At 42.1% G+C, this 20,791-nt stretch overlaps 1 protein-coding gene across 1 annotated transcript; it reads right to left on the bottom strand.

Moving 5' to 3' along the window:
- Positions 1-296: 296 nt before the first annotated feature.
- On the bottom strand, positions 297-20,251 carry tent4b (terminal nucleotidyltransferase 4B). Its single transcript, XM_070901845.1, has 12 exons — positions 19,669-20,251; positions 8,183-8,306; positions 6,771-6,817; positions 4,962-5,082; positions 4,056-4,163; positions 3,540-3,668; positions 3,233-3,446; positions 2,958-3,084; positions 2,594-2,697; positions 2,182-2,387; positions 1,854-2,000; positions 297-1,575 (listed from the first exon to the last, which is right to left on the bottom strand). The coding sequence occupies exons 1-12, from the start codon at positions 20,229-20,231 to the stop codon at positions 1,420-1,422; spliced, it is 2,046 nt and encodes a 681-aa protein (XP_070757946.1). The 5' UTR covers positions 20,232-20,251; the 3' UTR covers positions 297-1,419.
- Positions 20,252-20,791: the final 540 nt, after the last annotated feature.

The raw sequence follows: 20,791 nt of genomic DNA on the forward strand, positions 1-20,791 counted from the left end.
TCTCAAACTTTCGAAAAGTAACTTGGTCACTCAACTGTCACTGAAAAAAAAAAAAAAAAAAAACCCAATGAAATAATGAAGGTGGTATTTTACTGTCCCTGAATAGACATGTTCCCACCCCACCACCCCCGCAACTTACCCTATTTCAAATATAGGAATCAAAAGATATGGGCTCTAATGTTAATAATACATTTATCCATACTATGTTCATATAATTAATAAAAAATAAATACATTTAACAAATACAAATGATTTTGCAGTGGGTAAATTACCAAAGAAACAGATTATCACCCACAGTTGTATAGTTAACAAATCTTCTTTTTTTTTTTCAAGTGTAGGATTTCTCAATAAAACCATTATCACCCCTTATTAATTTAAACCTGTAGTCTTAAAGCCTCTACACTGGTGTGGCTGTGCTATTGAGCGAGGCGAGAGACCAGGCTCCACCTCGTCATCTATAGGGCTGTATGTGAGCGTTGGCTCACTAAAGGCTAAATGTTAACAACGTAGCACACTCACAGAGAGAAACCAGGAGTAAAAGTAGATGCTGATGATTTATGTTGGCAATGGGACCCAAACCAGCTCCTGGCTTTGGCCAAAAAGCTGCGGGCACAAGGTGTGCACGTTTACATGTCTTCAATCGGTATATCTTGTAAAAAGGTAATATGAAACATTTTCTTTTTACTTGGTATTTTTTAACTTTTTTTTTTCTTATGCATTTTTTGTACAAATCTTTGTATAACCTGTTTTTAGACATAACAAAACAGTTTAAACCAACGGAAAAATCAACCAACAAAAAGAAAAATCTCATGCATAAGTTATGTCCCACTCTTACTGATTGCATTTGTAAGTTACCATCTTAAAAAAATCTGTGTAGATGTTTGTCTGTTGCTCAACATAACATTTTTGTTTTTGTACATTTTAAACAATTTGCTTTTTTCTTCTTTTTTTGATAAAATTTTTGATGCTATTTTTCCAGCCAGCAGCAGCTCCAGGTATTGCTCCAGAGTAGATTGCAGACACCCGATCCTGTCTATTCCTGTACAGCAGGAGGCGCAAGAGGCATGTTGTGTAGGTGCTGGCTGTGGGAAGGAAAACCCCTCCGTAAAAGAAGCTGTTGGGAAGCAAATGAGCATTTATCCTTTGTGATTTCAGTTCAGGTCCAAGAAATTAAACCCCATTTCCTATAACAATTCTTTTTTTTTTTGTTCTTTTTTTTTCCTGCTAGAAATCGTAGCTTGTCACCCCGAAACGCCCGTCAGAGAGACAGCTACTGTAGATGTTTTAATACTTCTAACAACCTCCCGAGGCTGGAGTCTGGTAGCAGAAGTGGGACAGGACAGTCAGTCAGTTGCAGACAAGGACGGGGGTGGGAGGGAGGGAGGGAGGGGAGGGGGCGAGGGGCAGGCGAGGTCACCCCTATCTGCAGAGGTCTTCTTGTGTAGAATCTCGCACATTTTTCCTCTTCTTGCTGTTGCCCTGGTGATGTGGCTTGTTGCTCTGATGACTTTTGGTGCTGGAGGAGGAGCTCTGCTGCCCATGGTGGTTCTTGAGGTGAGAACGAGACATCCTGGCCTGGGGAAAGAACACGCAGAAAGAAATTAGTGTTCCTGGAGGAATTCCCCTGGGTATTCATTCAAATATACTGTAGGCAGGTAATGGTGGAGATATCTGATCAAATTATTTAATTTAATAGCTCTTTATCAAGCATACTTCAGAAGAAAATAACACAAATGAAATATTTGTACACTTATGTGATGTGTTCAGTGACATATATTTAACACTACAGTTTTTCTGTTTCTTTTTTATCCCTATGTGTTGTATGTGTATGTATAAGGTAAAGCTGAGCGTACCTTTCCTCCCTTGTTACTTCCAGATGGAGTGCTGGTGGTGTGGCTCTGTGTTCGGTGACTACTGACGACAGCAGACTTTTCTCTGTGGGCGCTGGAGCCCCGGCCGGGCTGCTGCTTGGCTGTCTTACACGGCGTGCCATCAGAGTCCTGGAGAAAACCAACAAAAAGGATGACTAAATAGCATGTTCAACACATTTTGTCAGCAAGAAGATTTACTCATGAAGCTTTAAGTGCTACAGATAAATGCTTTAATACAATATTTGAAGGCTTAGTGTGTGTGTGTGTGTGTGTGTGTGTGTGTGTGTGTGTGCGTAGCTGCAAGACTGACCGCATCGCTGGAGCTTGCGGTTGAGGACGTGGAAGAAGGCGACAGTGGAGAGGAGGAGGGAGAGGAGCGCAGTGATGGGGATGGAGAGGAGGAGTTGGAGGAGGTTTTGCTGTGGGGAGCCGACGGTAGAACTACAACGTCATCGTCTGGAACGTTGTTGTTGCACTCATCAAGCTGCTGGGACTCAAACAGAGTCACGTCATTTCCTACACAAACAGAGACGAAACGGATGGAGACACAAAGGTCAACTTAGCCCAACGTGAAGCTCACAGAGCCCATACCAGGTCAGATTCATCTGACCAGGATCTACGGATCTCTACTCCTCCCTTGACCTCTAATCTAGATTTGGGTCCAATTTTAGTTTCAATAGGATTTTATGAATTAAAAAAATTGTAAAAAAGTTTGAACGTACTGTTGAGTGGCAGATCATTCTGAGACGGGCTCCCCCAGTTCTTTCGGATCCATTCCCTGTATTCATCTACTTCCTGTGTTACCCGGATTATTCGGCCAAGTATGCTGTGATGGGATACAGAAGGAGGTACACCTGTTATACCAGTGTTTATACAGCAGTCTCAAATGTTACTGGTAATGAACTGATACTTTCAGTATGATCAAATAAAGCCAACCATGACAAGAACAACAACTGAAATACAGTGACAGTATATGGCTGGATATTGCAATAATAAGGTGACTGGCTATGAGGGATGCTGTGGTCCATCAACCACTGAAAAAATCTTCTGTTACGTCATCAACAGCTTCTTTAATTAGCTCCTTACCTCTCTGTCTCGTTGTTGGGATAGTACTTGGCGATGGGTGACACGGCGTGGCTGAGGACCACATAGGCGTAGTCAAATGCCTGCTTCACCTGCATGGCACCATATGAACTCCGGCCAACGTCGTTGTCTGTTGGACAGATGGCCCATTTGTGTAAATTTGCGAACCTGACAACGTGCCAATACATGCCATTCCAATATCTGGAAAGGGAATTCTTGACCTTTTGAGGACAAAATCCACTTTCTATCCCTTTATCCTTTGTGTTCACTGTTCCTACCTGGCTGCAGTGGGTCCTCAATGTAAAGCATGGAGGGCCTGTAGCCATCCATCATGTTCTTCTGAACCTCATCTTTGGCTACGTAGCAGCCTCCATCTTTTATCCGGATACCTGTTTTCAGGTAGTTGAAGTGGCGGCCATAGAGCTCAAAGAATTCAATGAGAAGAACACCGATGTTGATGTTGGGACTGCACACGTCCTCCCTATAGTGAAGCTGGAAACACACAAGTGGATGTCAGTATCATTGCAAAAACAAAGAGTTGATAAAAGCATTAAGAGCTCATGTTAATGACCAAGTGTATCTCACCTGCAGGAAGCTGACAGCCATGAGAAAGAGACTGTAGGAGCCAATTCCACCAGTGAAAACCTCATTGAGGTCCCTTTGCAGTAGGAACTGCTTCAGCACCAGGACCAGGTAAGGCAGCACAGGATATTTCTACAGGACAAAAGACAGACACAGTGAGGACATAGGTATAGATTTTGATGCCTACAGCAATTTAAAGTGTACGAAAGTTGAGGGTTTTTAATGGCCTGTCCGACTGATCAGTAATATATGGAAGGCCCACTTGAAACGTTCAAACGCTCAAAAAAAGATATATTATAAAATTAACATCATCTTGCTTTTGACTTTTGTGAGCAATGCCAGTTCAAGTGGGTTATGAAGTGATTTCTCTTAATATGCCACACAAGACATTAAATCTACATTAAGCAATGTTTTTGAATCAAATGATGGAAATGTTAAAACGTGCTGTCAAAAGCTATATGTGCTACTAAAAAACATAAGAATCAAAAATCTCAAGTTGCACAGTGTAGCAAGCTGTACCTCTTTGAATTCCTTGATGAGTCGAGCAGCTTTAACGCCACTCTTCACATTGAAGCTGATGTCCACTTTGACCTCAGTGAAGGAGTCAGTCAGTTTGATGATGGGAACCTGAGAACACACATGATACAGGTGCTGAACGGTGACAAACACAACAATCAAATGCTTGGCTCAAGTGCCTCCTGACATTGTGCCGTAAGACGCTTGTAAATAAACCTGCAGGAAGGGTTGTACTTCGAGTCTATTGTAAACACACATGCAATCATACACAAACCCACATTTACCAATCTAATCCTCAACCAAACTCCTTGAGAAAGGTGCTAATCTGCTCTTTAAAATCCCTAACAAACTTGAAACACACATTTAGTTTTCTTCTGAAACTAGCTGTCACCTGGTCTCCGGTCAGGCAGAATGATTCAGTGAACGAATCTTTTGAACTTGTTAATGAGTCTACTGATTCAGTAAAAGAAATTGCTTTGCCCATCACTAGAAACACTTGAGGCGTTCCAAAGTACTGATGTACTTTTGGCAATTCTCTTGATGTAGATGTCTGTACATGCCTAAATACACACCAGTGTCGTCAGGTTTTGGAGCTGTCACAGCAGCTTGTAGACTATTACTGGGATTTACAGCTTGCAAAACTGACAATCAACATCAGACAGCAGAACATGACAGTTAACATCATACTCATTAATGACTGAAACAATGAAGTTTATTTACTTATATCTGTTTAAGTCTAAAATATTGCTTTATTGAAAAGAGGTTTTCAAAAAAAACTATTCCTGTGATGTGATTCCTGCAGTACATTCTATGTAGTGGCCTCTGGACGTTTGAGCCACTGTCTAGTAAACTGCTATAAAACCAACAGGAATCTAATTCTGCAACATTTGCAAGGGAGTACAGTCTTACCGTGGCCTTGTCCAAAACTTTGATGGAGTTCTCGTCTGCAACGTTCCTCTTCCGGAGGGCCTCTTCCAGCGTCCAGAGTGGGAGTGTCTCCCACTTCCCAAAAACTACCAGGTCAATGTCACTGGTGGAAAAGAGAGACATGACAGGTAACGCTTGGGTCCATTCTATAACATTCAAGTGCAACTCATAAAACAGCAAAAGGGGCATGGAAAGGAGCACTTCCAGAGTAAACACACACCAACAATGGATGTCCTGACGACGCTGTAACTAGCTGCACATGGCTTTTAAAAGGTAGACTATGCCACTTTTGAAATAACAAACAGGACAATCTTCCTCTTACAAATGAAAAGTTGAATTCATACACAATAAAGCACACCCCTGCTCACTTCAATACACACAGCTACAGATAATGTGGCTAATCTTAGCAAACCTCTGATAGATAGTGCTGCGTGACATTAGAGTCAGTCAGTTTGCTGACTTCATGATTCTTTTCTACTTGTGCAACAAGTCTTAGTCTAACTGTCTTTTACTTTAGTTTCACATGGGAAGAAAACAAGAGACTAACAGTTCCCTACCAGAATCAGGTGTTACTGAACTTAAATACAGTAAAAAGGAAACCCTTTTTTAAAAGATCCTCCACATGGTAGCTTACTGCAGACAGGTGGGCTTTGCTTCCATCTTGTGGATGAGCAATGTGCAGCTACAGACAGAGCTTATAAGAAGCCAGCCAATGTGTGTGTACTATGTTAGCAGTGCTGTGTGTTCACTACACACCAAATGTTACACACAAGCACCCACTACAAACAAGACACACACACAAACACAAGCATACATACAAACAGCATAAATGATCTGTGATCTGTACCTTAACTTAAATACAGACAAATACACTCTTCTGTAGGGCTGACAGTGTCTGCTTGGTTGGTTGGTTGATATGAAAAGCGCTTCATAACTCATTATTTTCGGGGGCGGGAGGGATATATGCAGACCTGATGTGTTTTATTTTTGAGTGATAGGCTATATAGTATTGGAAATAACACTGATTATGAATAAAAATAATACTCAAATATGTTTTACTCAACAAATTGAGTGTTTTAATTTTCAATCGTGTGGTTTAATAGACTATAAGACTTATAAGCCATGAAGTCCTAAACAGAGACAGCTAACTTGATGAACATTTACTCATAATTAGATTAAAAATAATTAAATATGGTGCAAATAGCTTTTTATTTTCATTTATAATTATTTATAACTTTAGTAAATCTAGAGATAACTTGCAGATTTCTTTTCTCCCCATCGACCAATCGATCGGTTGAAGAGTAGGTAGAATTTCAGTTGACCAAGATTTGCTTTGATGGAGTCAAGTCCTACTCTTTTGTTTCCAGAATAGGAGACGCACACAGAAACAGATGCGCACTCACACACACCACCCACTGACATGCATGCATCCACAAAACAGCTTAGTCCCATTAAAGTGCTCAGTATGGTGTCAAGAGCCCACTGATCCAGATGACATGTCTGTGTGTGTGTGTTTGTGTGTGTGTGTGTGGCTGGGTGTCTGTTGCAGGCCTCTCTGAGTACAGTTTTAAAAAAGATCCATGATCATCAGCGCTAAAAATGACTGAACCACTTGATCCTCAAGGCAAAGAGCAAATAATGATTCACTGGCTAGGCGCAGCACTTTCTCCGCAACAGAGTCAAGTATTCTTGGTAGGGGGCCAGTTCACAGTCACAGTTTGGCAAAGATTAAAAAAAACAGCAAGCACGTGTTTAAATCTCTAGGCTGGTTTAGGAAACCAAATGGCTCACCTTGTTGGCAGATAAAGACCAGTGCTGAAACTGCCAAACACTTGGACCTAGAGAGATTGGACACAGAGTTTCACACATATACATCTTTCTTTAATAAATGACATTCATTTATGCACATCCTGAAGAACAGCCAACTCCCGCACCTGAGCAATTTTATCATCATGTTTTGACAGTTGTTTTAACCTTTAAAACATCCTCTCTTCTACGCTCTGAAAGGTCTTTCTGACAGACTACGACAAGGACCGGACTGAGGACAAACCGTGTCACCAAGCAGGCATCAGTGTAGTTCTCTGATTTTCCCATGGTAAGCTTGACAACTACAAAAACCTGTTCTTCAAGCTGCACATATATTATTATTCTACAACTTAACTTAGCGTTGACTTAATGACAAGTCCAAACAAACTGCACAGGTGTGGTACAAAAACTATCTGGGGTAAAAGGAACGAGTGCGTTGTCTGAATAGATTTCAAAACCACTTCAGTTGCATTTCAAGTGAGGGATTAAAGACCAGGGTGGCCGCAATGAAACAAGCAAATATCATATGTTCGCATTGATGTGGAAATTGGCTATTGAGGAAATCAAAACGGGCAGGATGTTTACACTCATACCTTTTAGCCACTGATCTCTTAACCTGCACGCTGTTGAAGTGACTAAAATACCTTCAACCTTCGGTGCACAAATTGGTGTCTGAACAGAAATAGACTTAAGCCTTGACCCTACCTTTACTCCCTTAAACCACCTCCCTACGTCCCACACCAAGCAGTAGTGTAAACTCTGGTTTACAGCCCAGTCACATGTCCAGGACTAAGCTGATTGCAGAGCCATGTTTGTGAACAAATGCATAGTAAGTCCTGGAGACTTGATGCCCTTGCTCACTCCACAGTGGAAAAGGAATACAAGTGGGCAGGACTGGGACAGCATTATGCTCCTTAATTTGGGAACTGCTAAGCTCAGAGCAGACACACTTTGAAGCACACTGCTCTATCAGCAGGATCAAAGTCAGTGGGTACAAGAATGCCTGAGGTGGCACTGATAACGTGACCCAAACACTGTGCAGCAGGGAGATAACAGAATAACAAGAGAATACTTTATGAAAGGCTGAAGCTAACAGCCATTTGCTTGATATCACATACAGCCTGGCACATAAACTAACTGTGGTAATTGAGACCACTGTGTCCAAGACAACCTGGTCACAGTACTCAACCAGTGATAAACAATTTTCACTATTCTACCAATCCATTTGCCAAAACATATTACAACCAAGATTTTCTAGCAAACAGCTGGGGGCAATTCTCACCCTGATTATCAGTGGCACGCATATAAATCACACCCTACTATCAAAACCAAGCCAAACCCAAAAACAAAACAAAAAAATACATAAAATAGATTTTAGCGTTGGGGGTGATGTGTACCTCAGCACTGGGCCACAGGTCGTGGATGACTCCCTTGATTCTGTCCACCACCTCCAGCCTCATCTTCTCTTCCTCCGGCCGCGGGGAGATGTACTCGTAGAAGTCACTGACCTCCTCGTGTAACCTGCGAAGCACACAGAACACAGTGTTGCGAGATGAGTGGAAACATGTTGTTTTTGGTGGTAATCCAGTGAATGAAATATCCAGACCGTCATGATTTCCATTTGGATCATAAACAGCATGCAAAGTTTAAGAGGCAAATTAGCTTTACTCTTTACTTTAGTGGATGATTAGCATATCGACAGACATCAAGGACGAATATCTACACAGCAGATACTGAGGATATTCTAGCAGGCTGATGGCAAGAACTGAGACAGACCACTGAACAAGTCAAACAGTACAGATTATTGTTCACCTTAAAACACATCAATTAAGTGAGTTAGTTTTAACAATTCAAGACTACTAAAAATTTTGTCACATCCCATATCGCACATTCATTTTAGCCATGAGACAGAGGAAAGCGAACACACCCAGGGGTGCTCTCATTCTCTTGGCCCAATCTGTGCACTCCCTGCTAGCAGGGCAAAAAGACACAATATGCAGTGCCAAGGGTGCCAACAGTCACAGCCACAGATACAGATGTCAGACACTGAGTCACACTGACAGGACATGGCTAATAGCTGTGTTCTCTTCTCTCCGCTAACATATTTACACACACAAAAACTCAAGTTACTGCAAGGAATCAGATTAAGCCGAGAGTTGTTCACACCTCACAAGGGCATCTCAAACTTTTCTCCTCATCCCTTGGTATGTCCAATAATCAAAGACGTGGAATCAAATAAATGATAGATGTTTGGTAATGGGAGTGTAATATCCAAAAGGAAAATTGAAGCAGCAATAATGGAATATTAGCTGCAGTTTTTCCCCCTGCAGTGACAGACAGGTGTCACCTAGCCAGGCAGCTTAACGCAAATCTTGTGACCAACAGTTGAAGACGTTTTCTACCAGGCAGGCTCAAGATATACATTTATGTAACAGCAGAAGGAGATGCAGGGTGTTGCCAAAACAGTCAACCTTCCCATGGCAAATAAAAGTCTTGAAAAAAGAGCAGGCATTGCTCTCTGGAGTTCTCTGAATACTTCTATTATTAGCTTTCCTGGTGAGGTACAGGTAGATTCATGCCCATCAGCGAAATCACTAATCATAAATCATGAACCGTCATTACTCCTCCACACAGCTGATACAGTAAGAACAGACTCTTACTGATAAAGCTGGAGGTTAATTGTGTTTTTATGCCGTCTATGGAAAGTACTTTGTGCTCCAAGCTTGAAAAGTACGATACAAATAAAAGTATTATTATTATTATTATTATTATATTAATTACTGAAAACAAAAGATAAAGACAGTTAAAAAGGTTTGTCTTAGGCCTGTTATGACAGCAAAGGTTTCTTCCCAAAGAGAAGCAGCTGTGTTAGCTGTGTAACTTTTTGGTAAAACAGTAGGGCCGAGCAAAAACAAAACAGGAACTGTGTTGCAGTGTTGTGGCAGTGAAAAAAAAAACATTTTACTAAGTAAGGGCAGGCTAAGCAAGAGTACCGCATTTGTCCTTGGAACAGGTCGCTCTGCCCACATGCGCTGACCTTTTCACTGACCAGATATGTCTACATACAGAGAGACGTAAGGACAAATCTCTGTGGGTGGACAAATAAGAGCACAAACATGCAGGCACACACACACACGTGCACAAACAGCCATATGTTGCCAGACCAGGCCAACAACAGGCACATTCCCATTGGCAGACGACAGAGGAAGGGAGAAGGAAAGTGATATTCTGCTTTTAAAAATAAAATAAAGCAACAAAGCAGAGCCCGCATATACCACAGAAAGTTGGACAAGGAAAACACTAGCAGCTACCAACACTGACTGACAGTTGTTTGGATTACGCCACAAAGAGCACTGTGTGTGTGTCTACTGTCTGGGTTTTATGTAACAAGCACTCTTAACCTGACAACAGTCAAAGCTGACTGGGTTTCACCTTTGTTATGTCTTGGGTCTCAGACACTCAGCCTAGCAGAAGCCCAGGACACAGACGCAGCACTGAAAGGTTGCTGGTCTGCTATCCATGTAGGGAAAATACTTCCAGAATAAAACTCTCTTCTCCCTAGCCGAATGCTATCATGGTGACCTTGGGGGGGGGGGGGGGGGGGGGGGGGGTAAAAACTAACCCCCGAGTTGCTACAGCAAACTGCAACTGCTAATACGGCTGTGATCAGACCAACAAGTTACAAGGTGCATGCTAAAAGTTACTCTACCTGGAGTTTGTAAATATTTGATTGACCAATGCAGTCCACAGAGATGACATTAGAATTGTAGCCGTCTAAATTCAACACGCCTCATTTTTCATGAGCTGCTTGATCCAAATACTGAAGGTCCTGGCTCAAAACTATAAAGTTGATCAGCTTAAACTATTGATATGATGTGGATGAAAGTTTAATTGACGTAACATGATCAGCTAGAGAGAAGACGTCTCACTCTGTTAGAGTTCTTAGGACAATTACTGAAAATGCATATGAATGGAGGACTGAACAACTTGAAGTAGTACTCACTGTATACAGCCAGCCTCTGTGGTCCTGTTTACACCTGGTTTTAACATGCATCTCAGGTGATCACAAGTGGACACCTCTAATACCAGCTGTGAATTGAATAACATGATTCCATTTTATTGATTTCTTCTGTTCAGACCAAGCTAGAAGGCCACTGGAACCTGAGTTTCTATGGCTATAACTATGTTTGTGTGTGTTATGTCACAAAATGCTTTGAGCGGTTATACCAGTATTACAAAGGACTTCCACCTTGTTTTGACAAAGCCACAGCTTTAATGTCCCGGCCTTTTTTTCTTTCTGATGAACAAAATTAAAATGTTAGTATAACAGGTTGTTTCAAAAGATTAATTTGGTAGAATACCAAAAGTTGCACTTCACACAATTTCATTTTTGTTTGTTTTTTTGTCATGAAAGAGGTGGCAAAAAGTATTGTTTTCCATTTGTCGCCCCTCCTCCAACTTGGCAACTGACAACCACTCTAAATTGTAATGACTAATCTCTTTTCCCTGTGCACATTGAAGAGACTCCAGCCTCCATCACAGAAACATTAGGTTTCGTTTAAGGGTAAAAAGAAACTCAGCAGCTACAGTCCACATTACAAACACTACATTTGTTTTGATTTCATGGTTAAGAGAACACAGCTCTCTGTAGCTCTATTCTGTATCATTAAGACACCTCAGCCCAAAGCCTTAGACTAATTCAAGTTCATTTAATGTGTTGTAATTGCACTGAAGGATTTTACAGGTTTGTCTTTAAGGTTCAATGTATTTTCAAACGTCCAGAAACATAAAGCGGAAAAGAGGGAACTTCTCTGGCATGATTATCTATTATAATCTTTTCAGTTTGCTTCTATCACACAACAATATAATAAACTAAAAACCACTTGGTAAAACAGTCATCCAAGATGTGAGAATTTTCACTCCACAACAGCATCAATAGGTTTCATTTCACAGCAAACAGGCCACTACAGCTCCCTTATCATCACGTGATGGGAGCAACCTTAGAAATCACGTCTCATGCCCCACCTTCTTGGATCAGGTTACATCTCAGCCCTGCACCTGCCCAGGGAGCACATGGACCCTTGGCACTGCTTATCGGATTATCCCACTTGTCTATATCATAGTAATGTTATGTAATCTGGTGGAACAGGTTTCCACCGAGCTGAGGCTCCAGGAGGAGAAAACATTTTCTCTCTCCTCTTTAGCACTTCTTCTTTTCCTAACATTTCCCTCTGGCATGATTACTCTAGTGTCACTGAAATGGTGCCAGTCATGCTTACTGATTGCCTGTAATGTGAGTGCTCTTGCAGTTAAAGCCAGTCTTGTTTTTGAGCTGAATGCAATTTGCTCTATATGTATGACTAAAATCTAAATGAAGGATAGCAGGAAAGGGGGATGAAGGGCTGTCATGAAGGATAAAACAAGTGCTAAACGCTCTTCTGACAGCAAGGCAGAGACACACCGTGTGTCAGTGATCTGAGGACCAACAAAATCGCGCTTCTTTGTCTAGGTTTGGCAGTGTTTACACCTGCACCCCTTTAGGGCTTCAACAAACAACTATTTTCATAATTGATCAATTGTTTGGTCTATAAAACATCAGAAAACAATGAGAACCACAATTTCTTAGAGCACAAGGCGATGTCATTGATGTCTTGTTTTGTCCAACCAACAGTCAAAAAAATATTCAGTTTACAATAATGTTAAGACAAAACAACTCCTCACATTTGTGAAGCACGAACCATCAAATGTTTGGCATTTCTGCTTGAAAAATGACTTAAACAATTCATTGATTACCAACAGTTGCTGATTAATCTTCTGTCAGTTGACTAATCAATTAATCAACTAGTCGCTGTGGTCCAACATAAATTCCTATGGTGTAGGAACTGATAATTCAGCATAATAGCACTGGTGTAGGTGCTGTGCATTATCAGGTAGTGTTGTGCATTTATACGCTAAGTATGGCTAATGACAACACATGAACTCATGATTATGTGCAATTCCCAATATTCACTCTATGGTAATACTCTATGGTCATAGAAAACTCCTTGTTTATTTCTCCACAGGCGTAACCTGCAGCAAAATGCAAACAATAGTTTATGAATAAATAAATGTAATAAATAAATCACGTCTGACCTTGGCATTAGGTCGTAATTAAGCACAAAACCCGGGTTTATGTTTTTGGATTATGAAATATTGCTTCACAATGAGCTACAGTGGGACAGCACCACAATAACTTGTCAGAGAAGAAGCATAATGCGACCTTTGCACGGCTGAGAGGAAGAGGAATGGTTAGGGAAGAGAAAATGAGAGACCGCAAAGGTAAAAAGGGAGGAAAGAGTAAGGGAAAGCTGGGAAAACAGAGAGAAGGGCCAGACCCATGCATAAGGTGAAACAGAAAAATGGACAGAGGGAAAGGGAGAGAGAGGATTGGGTGTGGTGCTGAAATGCCTTCATGTGAACGAGAGCCATCTGTTAAGTTGGGTAGGATGAAGGAAAAAGGGGTTATTGTTGCATCACACTGAGCACCACTTACTGACTGTTCAGATATTTGGGCACTACGGCACAAAGGTGTCTTGTCAAAGGGCCCGTAGCATAGCTTTAAAATACTTAAAAACAGGCATTAAGATGTAACGCCTGAAACATGAGCTTGCAGATGGATGCCCATGTTCAATGCAGTACACAGTGTTCCAGTGTTGTGCACTAGATTAGATTGGTCATGATGAAACACTTGGGACCATTGTTGTGGCCATATTGTCCTAGAAAGAGTCCCGACATCATGACCCTATTTTTTGCACAAGGGCTTGAAATTTTGCAACAAAAGAGGGTAGTGTGTGTTACCTGAAACTGCTCTGTCTAGGCTGACAGGGTTGACAAGTCGCATCACACATTTCTTTTCAAAATGAGGACGACCACAAACAGAGGCAGAGGTGTCAATGTCTCGCAGATGGCAGATTCATTAATGTTTCATCAATGAAGTGATCTGGGGTGCTAAGTGTTGGCCACTGGGACAAAACGACTCCGGTTACATAGGAGCCCAAACACTGCTGACTGCTAGTGATAGGCTTGGTCATGCCTGAGTAACGCAGCAGGGTACTGTGGTCAAAACAGGAACAGTTGGGACTATAAATATGGTAATACTAGTGCCAGGATAAACACATTGTTTAGTGGGCTTGAAGTGTCGCATCAGCATCTGATTAGTTGTCAATCATGCTTTCAGAGTGATTTGTAGTGCAACTTGCAACTTCCAACAAAGTTTGTATTGCTGTAGCTCAACTACTGCCGATGGAGTAGCTTGTGGCTTCACTACTGCTGTTTCAAATTAGCTTTCCCAACACAAGAGAGCAGTGAAGCATGTTTCAGACTTTAGTATGACTGTGCTGTTTTGCTGTTAGTATGTAAGAGCAAAGAAAAGTTACGATTCAGCACAAACTGTCTGAGCCCTAAAAGAACATTGACCAGCTTTGGTCTTCAAAATGAATATCAACACAAATGGGAAGAACAAACTAAAACAAATATACCATATAAATTATTGCACTTCTTACTATTCACTTTCAAATACATTTTAAAGTATTTTCAACTTTCTTCCCCACTTGTAGCATTTCAAAATGAAAACAAACATTTTAGTACTAAAACACTGACACTTAAAGTGTGATTTTATGACAACACTAACGCAGTATCACAAAATAGAATAATTATTAACATAGGCAACAACAAAAGGAAATTGTCAAAGCCCCAGTCGTTCTGTACACGTGCTGAGAAGGTCACAGTCTGAACACACGCTCTGAAAAAAAAAACCCAGAATGCTGTGTGCCGCTTGCTGACTGCATCAGTCTGGAGCATGGGAAGGGTTTCCATTGGACAGGAAGAGGGAAAAAAGAAAAACACATTCCTCACTACACATGGGAAGGCTGAGTTATGGAGAGCTGCCCACACGTGCTGTTCAGAGGGGGCCTGTTTCACCTACAGTCCAAACGACCAGCATGCAAGCTTCTCTCTCCACAGGCCTACATGCTTTGGCCGAGTGCCAGCCAGCAAGCATAGAAAGAGAGAGGAGAGCGTGACATAGATGTCACAACCAGTAGAGGCTGGATGAACCACAGTTCTAATAATGGAGCTTCAGTCACAGAGGTGCTATCTGTGTGCTAGTGCTGGGAGTCATAAATCTCCAAAAGACAGCGGCAATAAATGGCAATAAAAGCATTAGCCAGGGCTACTCATCGGTGAGCGATTAACCACACATTTCATTAGCCTGCAAGTGATGTTCTGCTTCACCAGTCCAAACTAGCTGCCAACACCAGGCTCCACTAAAATTAATCAAGTGCAGGTTGCTCAGTCATTGCTACCATTTTGGGCCAGGGGAGCAAATTGCTTCGCATGAATAAGACAAGAGAACATGTGAGGATGTCAGATTAATATGAAGACGTCACAGGAAAAGAGCAGAATCTCATGCCTTAGCATTCACAGGCAGGCTAGCTAAAAAAGAGATGTAGGAGATTGAAGGCGTACCGGAATCTTTAACACAAGAACTCAAGGTGCCCTTGTGCAAGTGTGCCATCCATTTAGCAGACATTAAGCAGACCATTTAGCAGGGCCAGGCTGGATGGGCGGCCTGACTTACGGTAGCTAATGGTAAGTTAGCTAGAATTAGCTACCATTAGTCCTGCTCCCACTCTGAGATGGATATTTTCCCACAATACAAATTTCACTAAAAATGTGTGTTGGGACTGGAACAGAAGTGTAACACTTGCCAACATGTTAGCTAACGTGACTGCAAAACCACTCAACAGGGGTTTTTGCCATGAGAGAGGCAGTGTATGAAACTGCATTAGCTAAAACTGGAAAAACCCTTCTCCATTTCAGACGTTATTTTGTGACAACCCTTTTGAAGAAGACAGTTGGCTATCAGCGTAAATTCATGTGACAAAGTTCAATAAAGTTCAACTGTCCTGAGCAAATCCATATGTACATTAGCCATTATTCATTAACACCATGAATGTCTTCCAAGAGACAATGTCTCAAAATGTGCGCAATCATCCCCATATTTAAACATCATCACGTCTACCCCCTCTACATGACAATCAGCTTTTCACTCCACCCTCCCATAAACACTTTTGATACTCTCTCACAATGCCTCCCTCTTATAAAATGACTGGAACTTTGGAATATTGCATCTTGCCTACACAACAAAAACCCACAACACAACACCAGATCAGAACGCAGTTCAGCAGGACAGTAATGGGCCACAGCTCTCCCAGGCTACACTGACTTCCTGTGCCCATATAAAGGATCTAAATAACTGTTCTGCAAGACCAGAAAATGAGGTGGAAACACTCCCTTAGAACTCCCAATCTGATTGGCCAGACACTGAAGTGGCTCGGGTTTCTCTCTCAGAGGGCTGGCTTTGTTTTGTGGAAGTGAGGCCGTGTGGAGCATGTAAACACTGATCCTTTTCCATCATGAGGCGGGCTGGTTGCTTGGACCTTTCTTGCTTCCAGAAAGACTAGAGGAGCGTAAAACACAAATAAGCACATGCCTCTGCCTCTCGGGCCAACCCCCCATGGCCAAATATAGTGTACAGGCTGTCCCATGGAAAAATGCATTTGAACTTACTCCCACCTTCACCCTGTTTGCTACTTGCACATTTCAAACACAACAATGATTCCCAGGTTTACCTTTGCCCGCTCCATAAACCACTCAACCTGAATGGTCAAACCTAGTCTTATTCCCTGCATCCAAATGACACTAAAAAATATGAACATATTGCTCATTGTATTACCCATTGCGGGATGGTTCATTGCAGTAAATGACTAAAAGTGGCTGTTCGCAGCCGTTGAATATGTGCTATTACCAACCATGGAACAGGATGTTTATCTATACATCCTACATCCAGACTACATCTCCCAAGCAACAAAACATATATTATGAGTTGAGATTTAACCGTGGATATAACTTAACGGCAGCTTATATGTATATCGCCTACACATGTGCATTTCGAAATACATTTCCTATAATGCCATAGGGCATGCAGGAATTGTGAATTACCAAAGCATGGTTAGACAGAGAGCCCTCAGTGGTGGCGAGTGTGATCAAGGCTCTGAGGTTCAAGTTCTGGTATTAGCAGAGCTAATCACTAAAGAATGTCCTTATGCAAACACAGAGCTTCCATATAACTATATATGAGGATCAGCCAAAGACTGAGCTCCACACTCTGGTGTTCTGCTTGTCTACACATGTCTAACTGAAAGGGGTGGGGAAGGGGGCAAATCTCAGCACCTAAAAGGTCTTTAAAACAGAGCCCCACCCACCAAAACATTTCTCTCCAGTTATCATCATCATCTAAAAAAACACTGGTGAGGAGAGGAGGTGCCCCTGACATAGCTATAAGTTAATACGTCTTGTGCATTTATTATCCCTTGTGACTTGATACATTTGCCTAATGTTACAGGACAATCTGACCTACAAGCAACAATGTAAGCAATACAAGCTCTCTAATGAGTCAAATCTCACACTCACTGAAAGTTTGTGATTCACTGAATGAAGTGGAGGAATGGTCCATGAGCTGATAGAAGCAAAAACACATGAGGCATGAACCGAAAGTTACAATTCCTCATCTCCCTGCCTTGTTGAATTTGGTCAAGATTTCAGGAACTACCTGTTGACGTTATGCTGGGGTTAGTACACTGAAAATAATTAGCTTTAAAGCTAGCTTATACTTCACCCAATATATTTCAACTAGCAAACACTCAGACCCTCTAGGTTTGAAAGATGGCTGCAGTGTGTAGTTTGTCTAAAAGTATCAAAACATCCATAGCATAATGTACATGTATCTGTATGCTCAGTGTGTTCCAAAAAATGTCTGAATTCACTTCTTCTGTGTTGACCAAACACACCCTAACAATGTCCATTTCAAAAGGAAGCAGAGCATTCAGCCACATTTGACAAACTATGTGTTTTGATAAGTCTCTGGAAGCATTTTGATTCTATTTCCAATATAAAAACCTGCCACCAATGTAACACAGTTTTACCAACTGAATCCAGGCTGACCACAGCTGCTGTTCTTCATGAATAAAAAAAACTACAAGCAATTTACACCTGCTTTTAATACATATCGGTCCTTTACTGTCGAATGATTCAAAAGAATGAGTTTGCTAGCAGAATCACACCCCATCATTAACACATGCTGGTTAGCAAACAAGCTCTCCGAAACTATAGTGGGCCATGTGGACAAATCTACAGCAAGCACACAGAAGAAGAAGAAGAAGAAGAAGAAGAAGAAGAAGAAGAAGAGGAAGAAGAAAGCAGGAAAACAGTGCCTGTCTACTTGATTCCTTGTTCTAATTATCATCGGTATAACTGCGCTGTTTATCTGATGAGGTTATGCGTTTTGATTAATTTTCATTAATTGAGAGTTGCACATTTCGAGAGGCATCCACTGGGTCCACTCAGCAATTCTGTAATTGCTGAGGTTTGTGGGTGCATGTGCATGTTTGCGGTGCCCGGCATGAGAAGCATGCAACAGGCCTAAGTGACTCATCTGTCACCCCACAAAACTCCAGGTTAGCCAAGCTGGTTAAGATGTATATGTAACCCCACAATATTTGGTCGCCTGCTATTAATCAGCACTGTCATGACTGTACATATTTATGTCATTTGAGCAATGCACAACTTCTTACTTGTACATTATTTAGATATCTGACTTTAGGTCATAGTGAACATTCAATTCAACTTTATTTATATAGGGCCAAATCACAACAAATGTCATCTCATGACACTTTACAAATAGAGCAGGTCTAGACTGTACTCTTTATAATGTTACTACAGAGACCCAAGAGTTCCCACCATGAGCAAGCACTTTGGCGACAGTGGCAAGAAAACACTTCCTTTAAATGCTGACTTCTGCTCACACTATGTTCAGAAAGTAGTTCAACAACTTAGCCAAACACATCAATTTTGTTTTCCTCTGAAATAGTGTCAGTCTAATATCTGTGTGCTTAAGGAGGCTGCAGGAGGACCAATGAAGTGGCACACAGCTAGTAAAAGTGTCACTCTATGCTCAATGCTCTCTCCATTTAAACAATTTGTTGTTTACTGACCAGTTTACTCAAATATGGGCTACAAATGTGCACTGTGCCCATGTTCCCTTAATCAACCTTTGGTTTGTAACCCCTTAATGAACACCACAATGTTAGCACGCCAGGATTAAAATGGTTCAATGCTGCCCTGTTCTCTGTTAGTAATACCCAGATGCATTATCTGTTGCAGTGCAAAGGTCCAGTGTGTTATTTCCTCCATTTTAATATTTGTTCAAAAACAAGTAGTAAGAAAATCTACATGGTTAAACCTCCTGGATATCTAAAAGGTTTGCTTCAACGTATGTTTGTTCATGCATTTTTAAATGTGAAAGTTACCTAGAATACAAAAGTGCTGGATGGTTTGATGCATAGCTTCTTAAACTCCACTATAATGCTGTTTGACATCAGGACAGGACATGTCACTGGATTTAATGACTACCTGATTTAAAATGATCTGCACCTTGAACTTGCTGTGTAAAGTGTCATGTTTTGAAAGGAGCTTGCACATTAGTGGATAGACTCGCTCTCATGGATGTTGGTTTTGCATATAACTACACAAAGTTATACAACTGACTCAGTGGGTGTGGATTAAAAGGTGGGTGGGGTGACATTGTCAACCTCAGACGTCTCCCTGCATGTCATTTCTGGGTGTTAGTGTTTCAAATATGTGAAATAGCAGTTAATTAACTCCAAGTTTACAGGCTCGCTCTGTGTGTGGGGGGAGGGGGGCAGTGGGCGCCCCCGCCACCGGCACCAGCAGGGTTTTCAAATGAGACAGCCAACCTGATCAACTTTATGAAACTCTCTCTTACCCTACGATTCCTTCTGAGTAGTTCCTGACTTTCCATGGCGTGCCCGTGTAACCATCATAATCTCCTGTGTTGGAGCCGCTGCCACTGTTCAAGAGGCTGGAATTGAATCCGAAAGTGCTAGCTTTGTTGTCTCTTTTCCTTTTGTTGGGGTGTCCGTCTGTCAGCCCCCTCCAGAGCACGGCGACCCCGCTGCCCTGCTGCTGCCCCCCTCCGCTGACACCGCCCCTGCCAGCGGCTCGGTTGTTGTGGTTGCTATTGGTTTCCAGTGGTATAAAGTCCCGCTGCTCCGATATTTCTCCGTTCCCCATTGAGGTCGACATCCCCTTAGTCCTGGCTTCACCACTACCGGTGTTTGAGTCAAGTGCCCCGTTTCTGCTGGTGAGGATGGCTCCCGACGCCCCGTTGACGGTCCCTTTCAGGCTCGACGTGCTCAGAGATCCAGTGGTGTAGCTGTTATTTACATGCAAGTACCCGAGACCTTGTGTCGTCTCCCAAATCTGCATCCACAGGTTGTTAGCGGGTCCACGTTGTTCTGGTTGAAACCAGGCGATTCTCGGATCCATCAAACGACACTGTAGGCAAACCGCCCCCCCCACCCCACCACCGAGCAATGCTCAGCTCGTGTGCAGCTAGCCAGGTCGCTAGCTAACGTTAGCTAGCCTGCTATAGCCTCGTTATAGCTGCCGCTAGCTGAGGATCTCCGCTGCCCGTTACTTCTAGAATCTGGTAAAAACACGCTTCTTTGTAGTGACAATACACACAGGTGTCAACCAAAATCATCCGCAGGAGATAAGACAAGGGTGTGAGTCAAGTGTTAAAAATGGTAGCTCAAGCCAAAGTTGAGGTTGAAGACAGGAGAAACGTGCAGCTGCTGCTTGTCGAAGTGCCTCTGACCCTTTCCTCCTGATCGTGGGTCCGTCAATGGCGGAGTGTATGGTGCTGATGCGCATGCGCGGAGCGAGTGAAAAGGGGCGGAGAAACAGACCTTACGCAACAGACAACTGGTTTTTGTTACATAACGACGTCTGATTTATTATTCTCTCATCAAAGTGAAATGGACAAGGTGTAAAGAGAGCAACGTATTTTTTTACCAGTGTTTCCCAACGTTACTCTTTAAGCCACA

Source organism: Enoplosus armatus, chromosome 1 (genome assembly GCF_043641665.1).
Source record: "Enoplosus armatus isolate fEnoArm2 chromosome 1, fEnoArm2.hap1, whole genome shotgun sequence".
In the NCBI taxonomy this organism is placed as follows: Eukaryota; Metazoa; Chordata; class Actinopteri; order Centrarchiformes; family Enoplosidae; genus Enoplosus; species Enoplosus armatus.

What these genes read in the sequence shown, in the direction of transcription:
- tent4b (XM_070901845.1), bottom strand. Translation starts at nt 20,231, where the DNA reads ATGGATCCGAGAATCGCCTGGTTTCAACCAGAACAACGTGGACCCGCT. An exon ending in TACTCAGAAGGAATCGTAGG is followed by an intron (nt 8,307 to 19,668) that starts GTAAGAGAGAGT and finishes TGTGCTTCGCAG; the next exon opens with GTTACACGAGGAGGTCAGTG. An exon ending in GAAGTAACAAGGGAGGAAAG is followed by an intron (nt 1,576 to 1,853) that starts GTACGCTCAGCT and finishes TTCTTTCCCCAG; the next exon opens with GCCAGGATGTCTCGTTCTCA.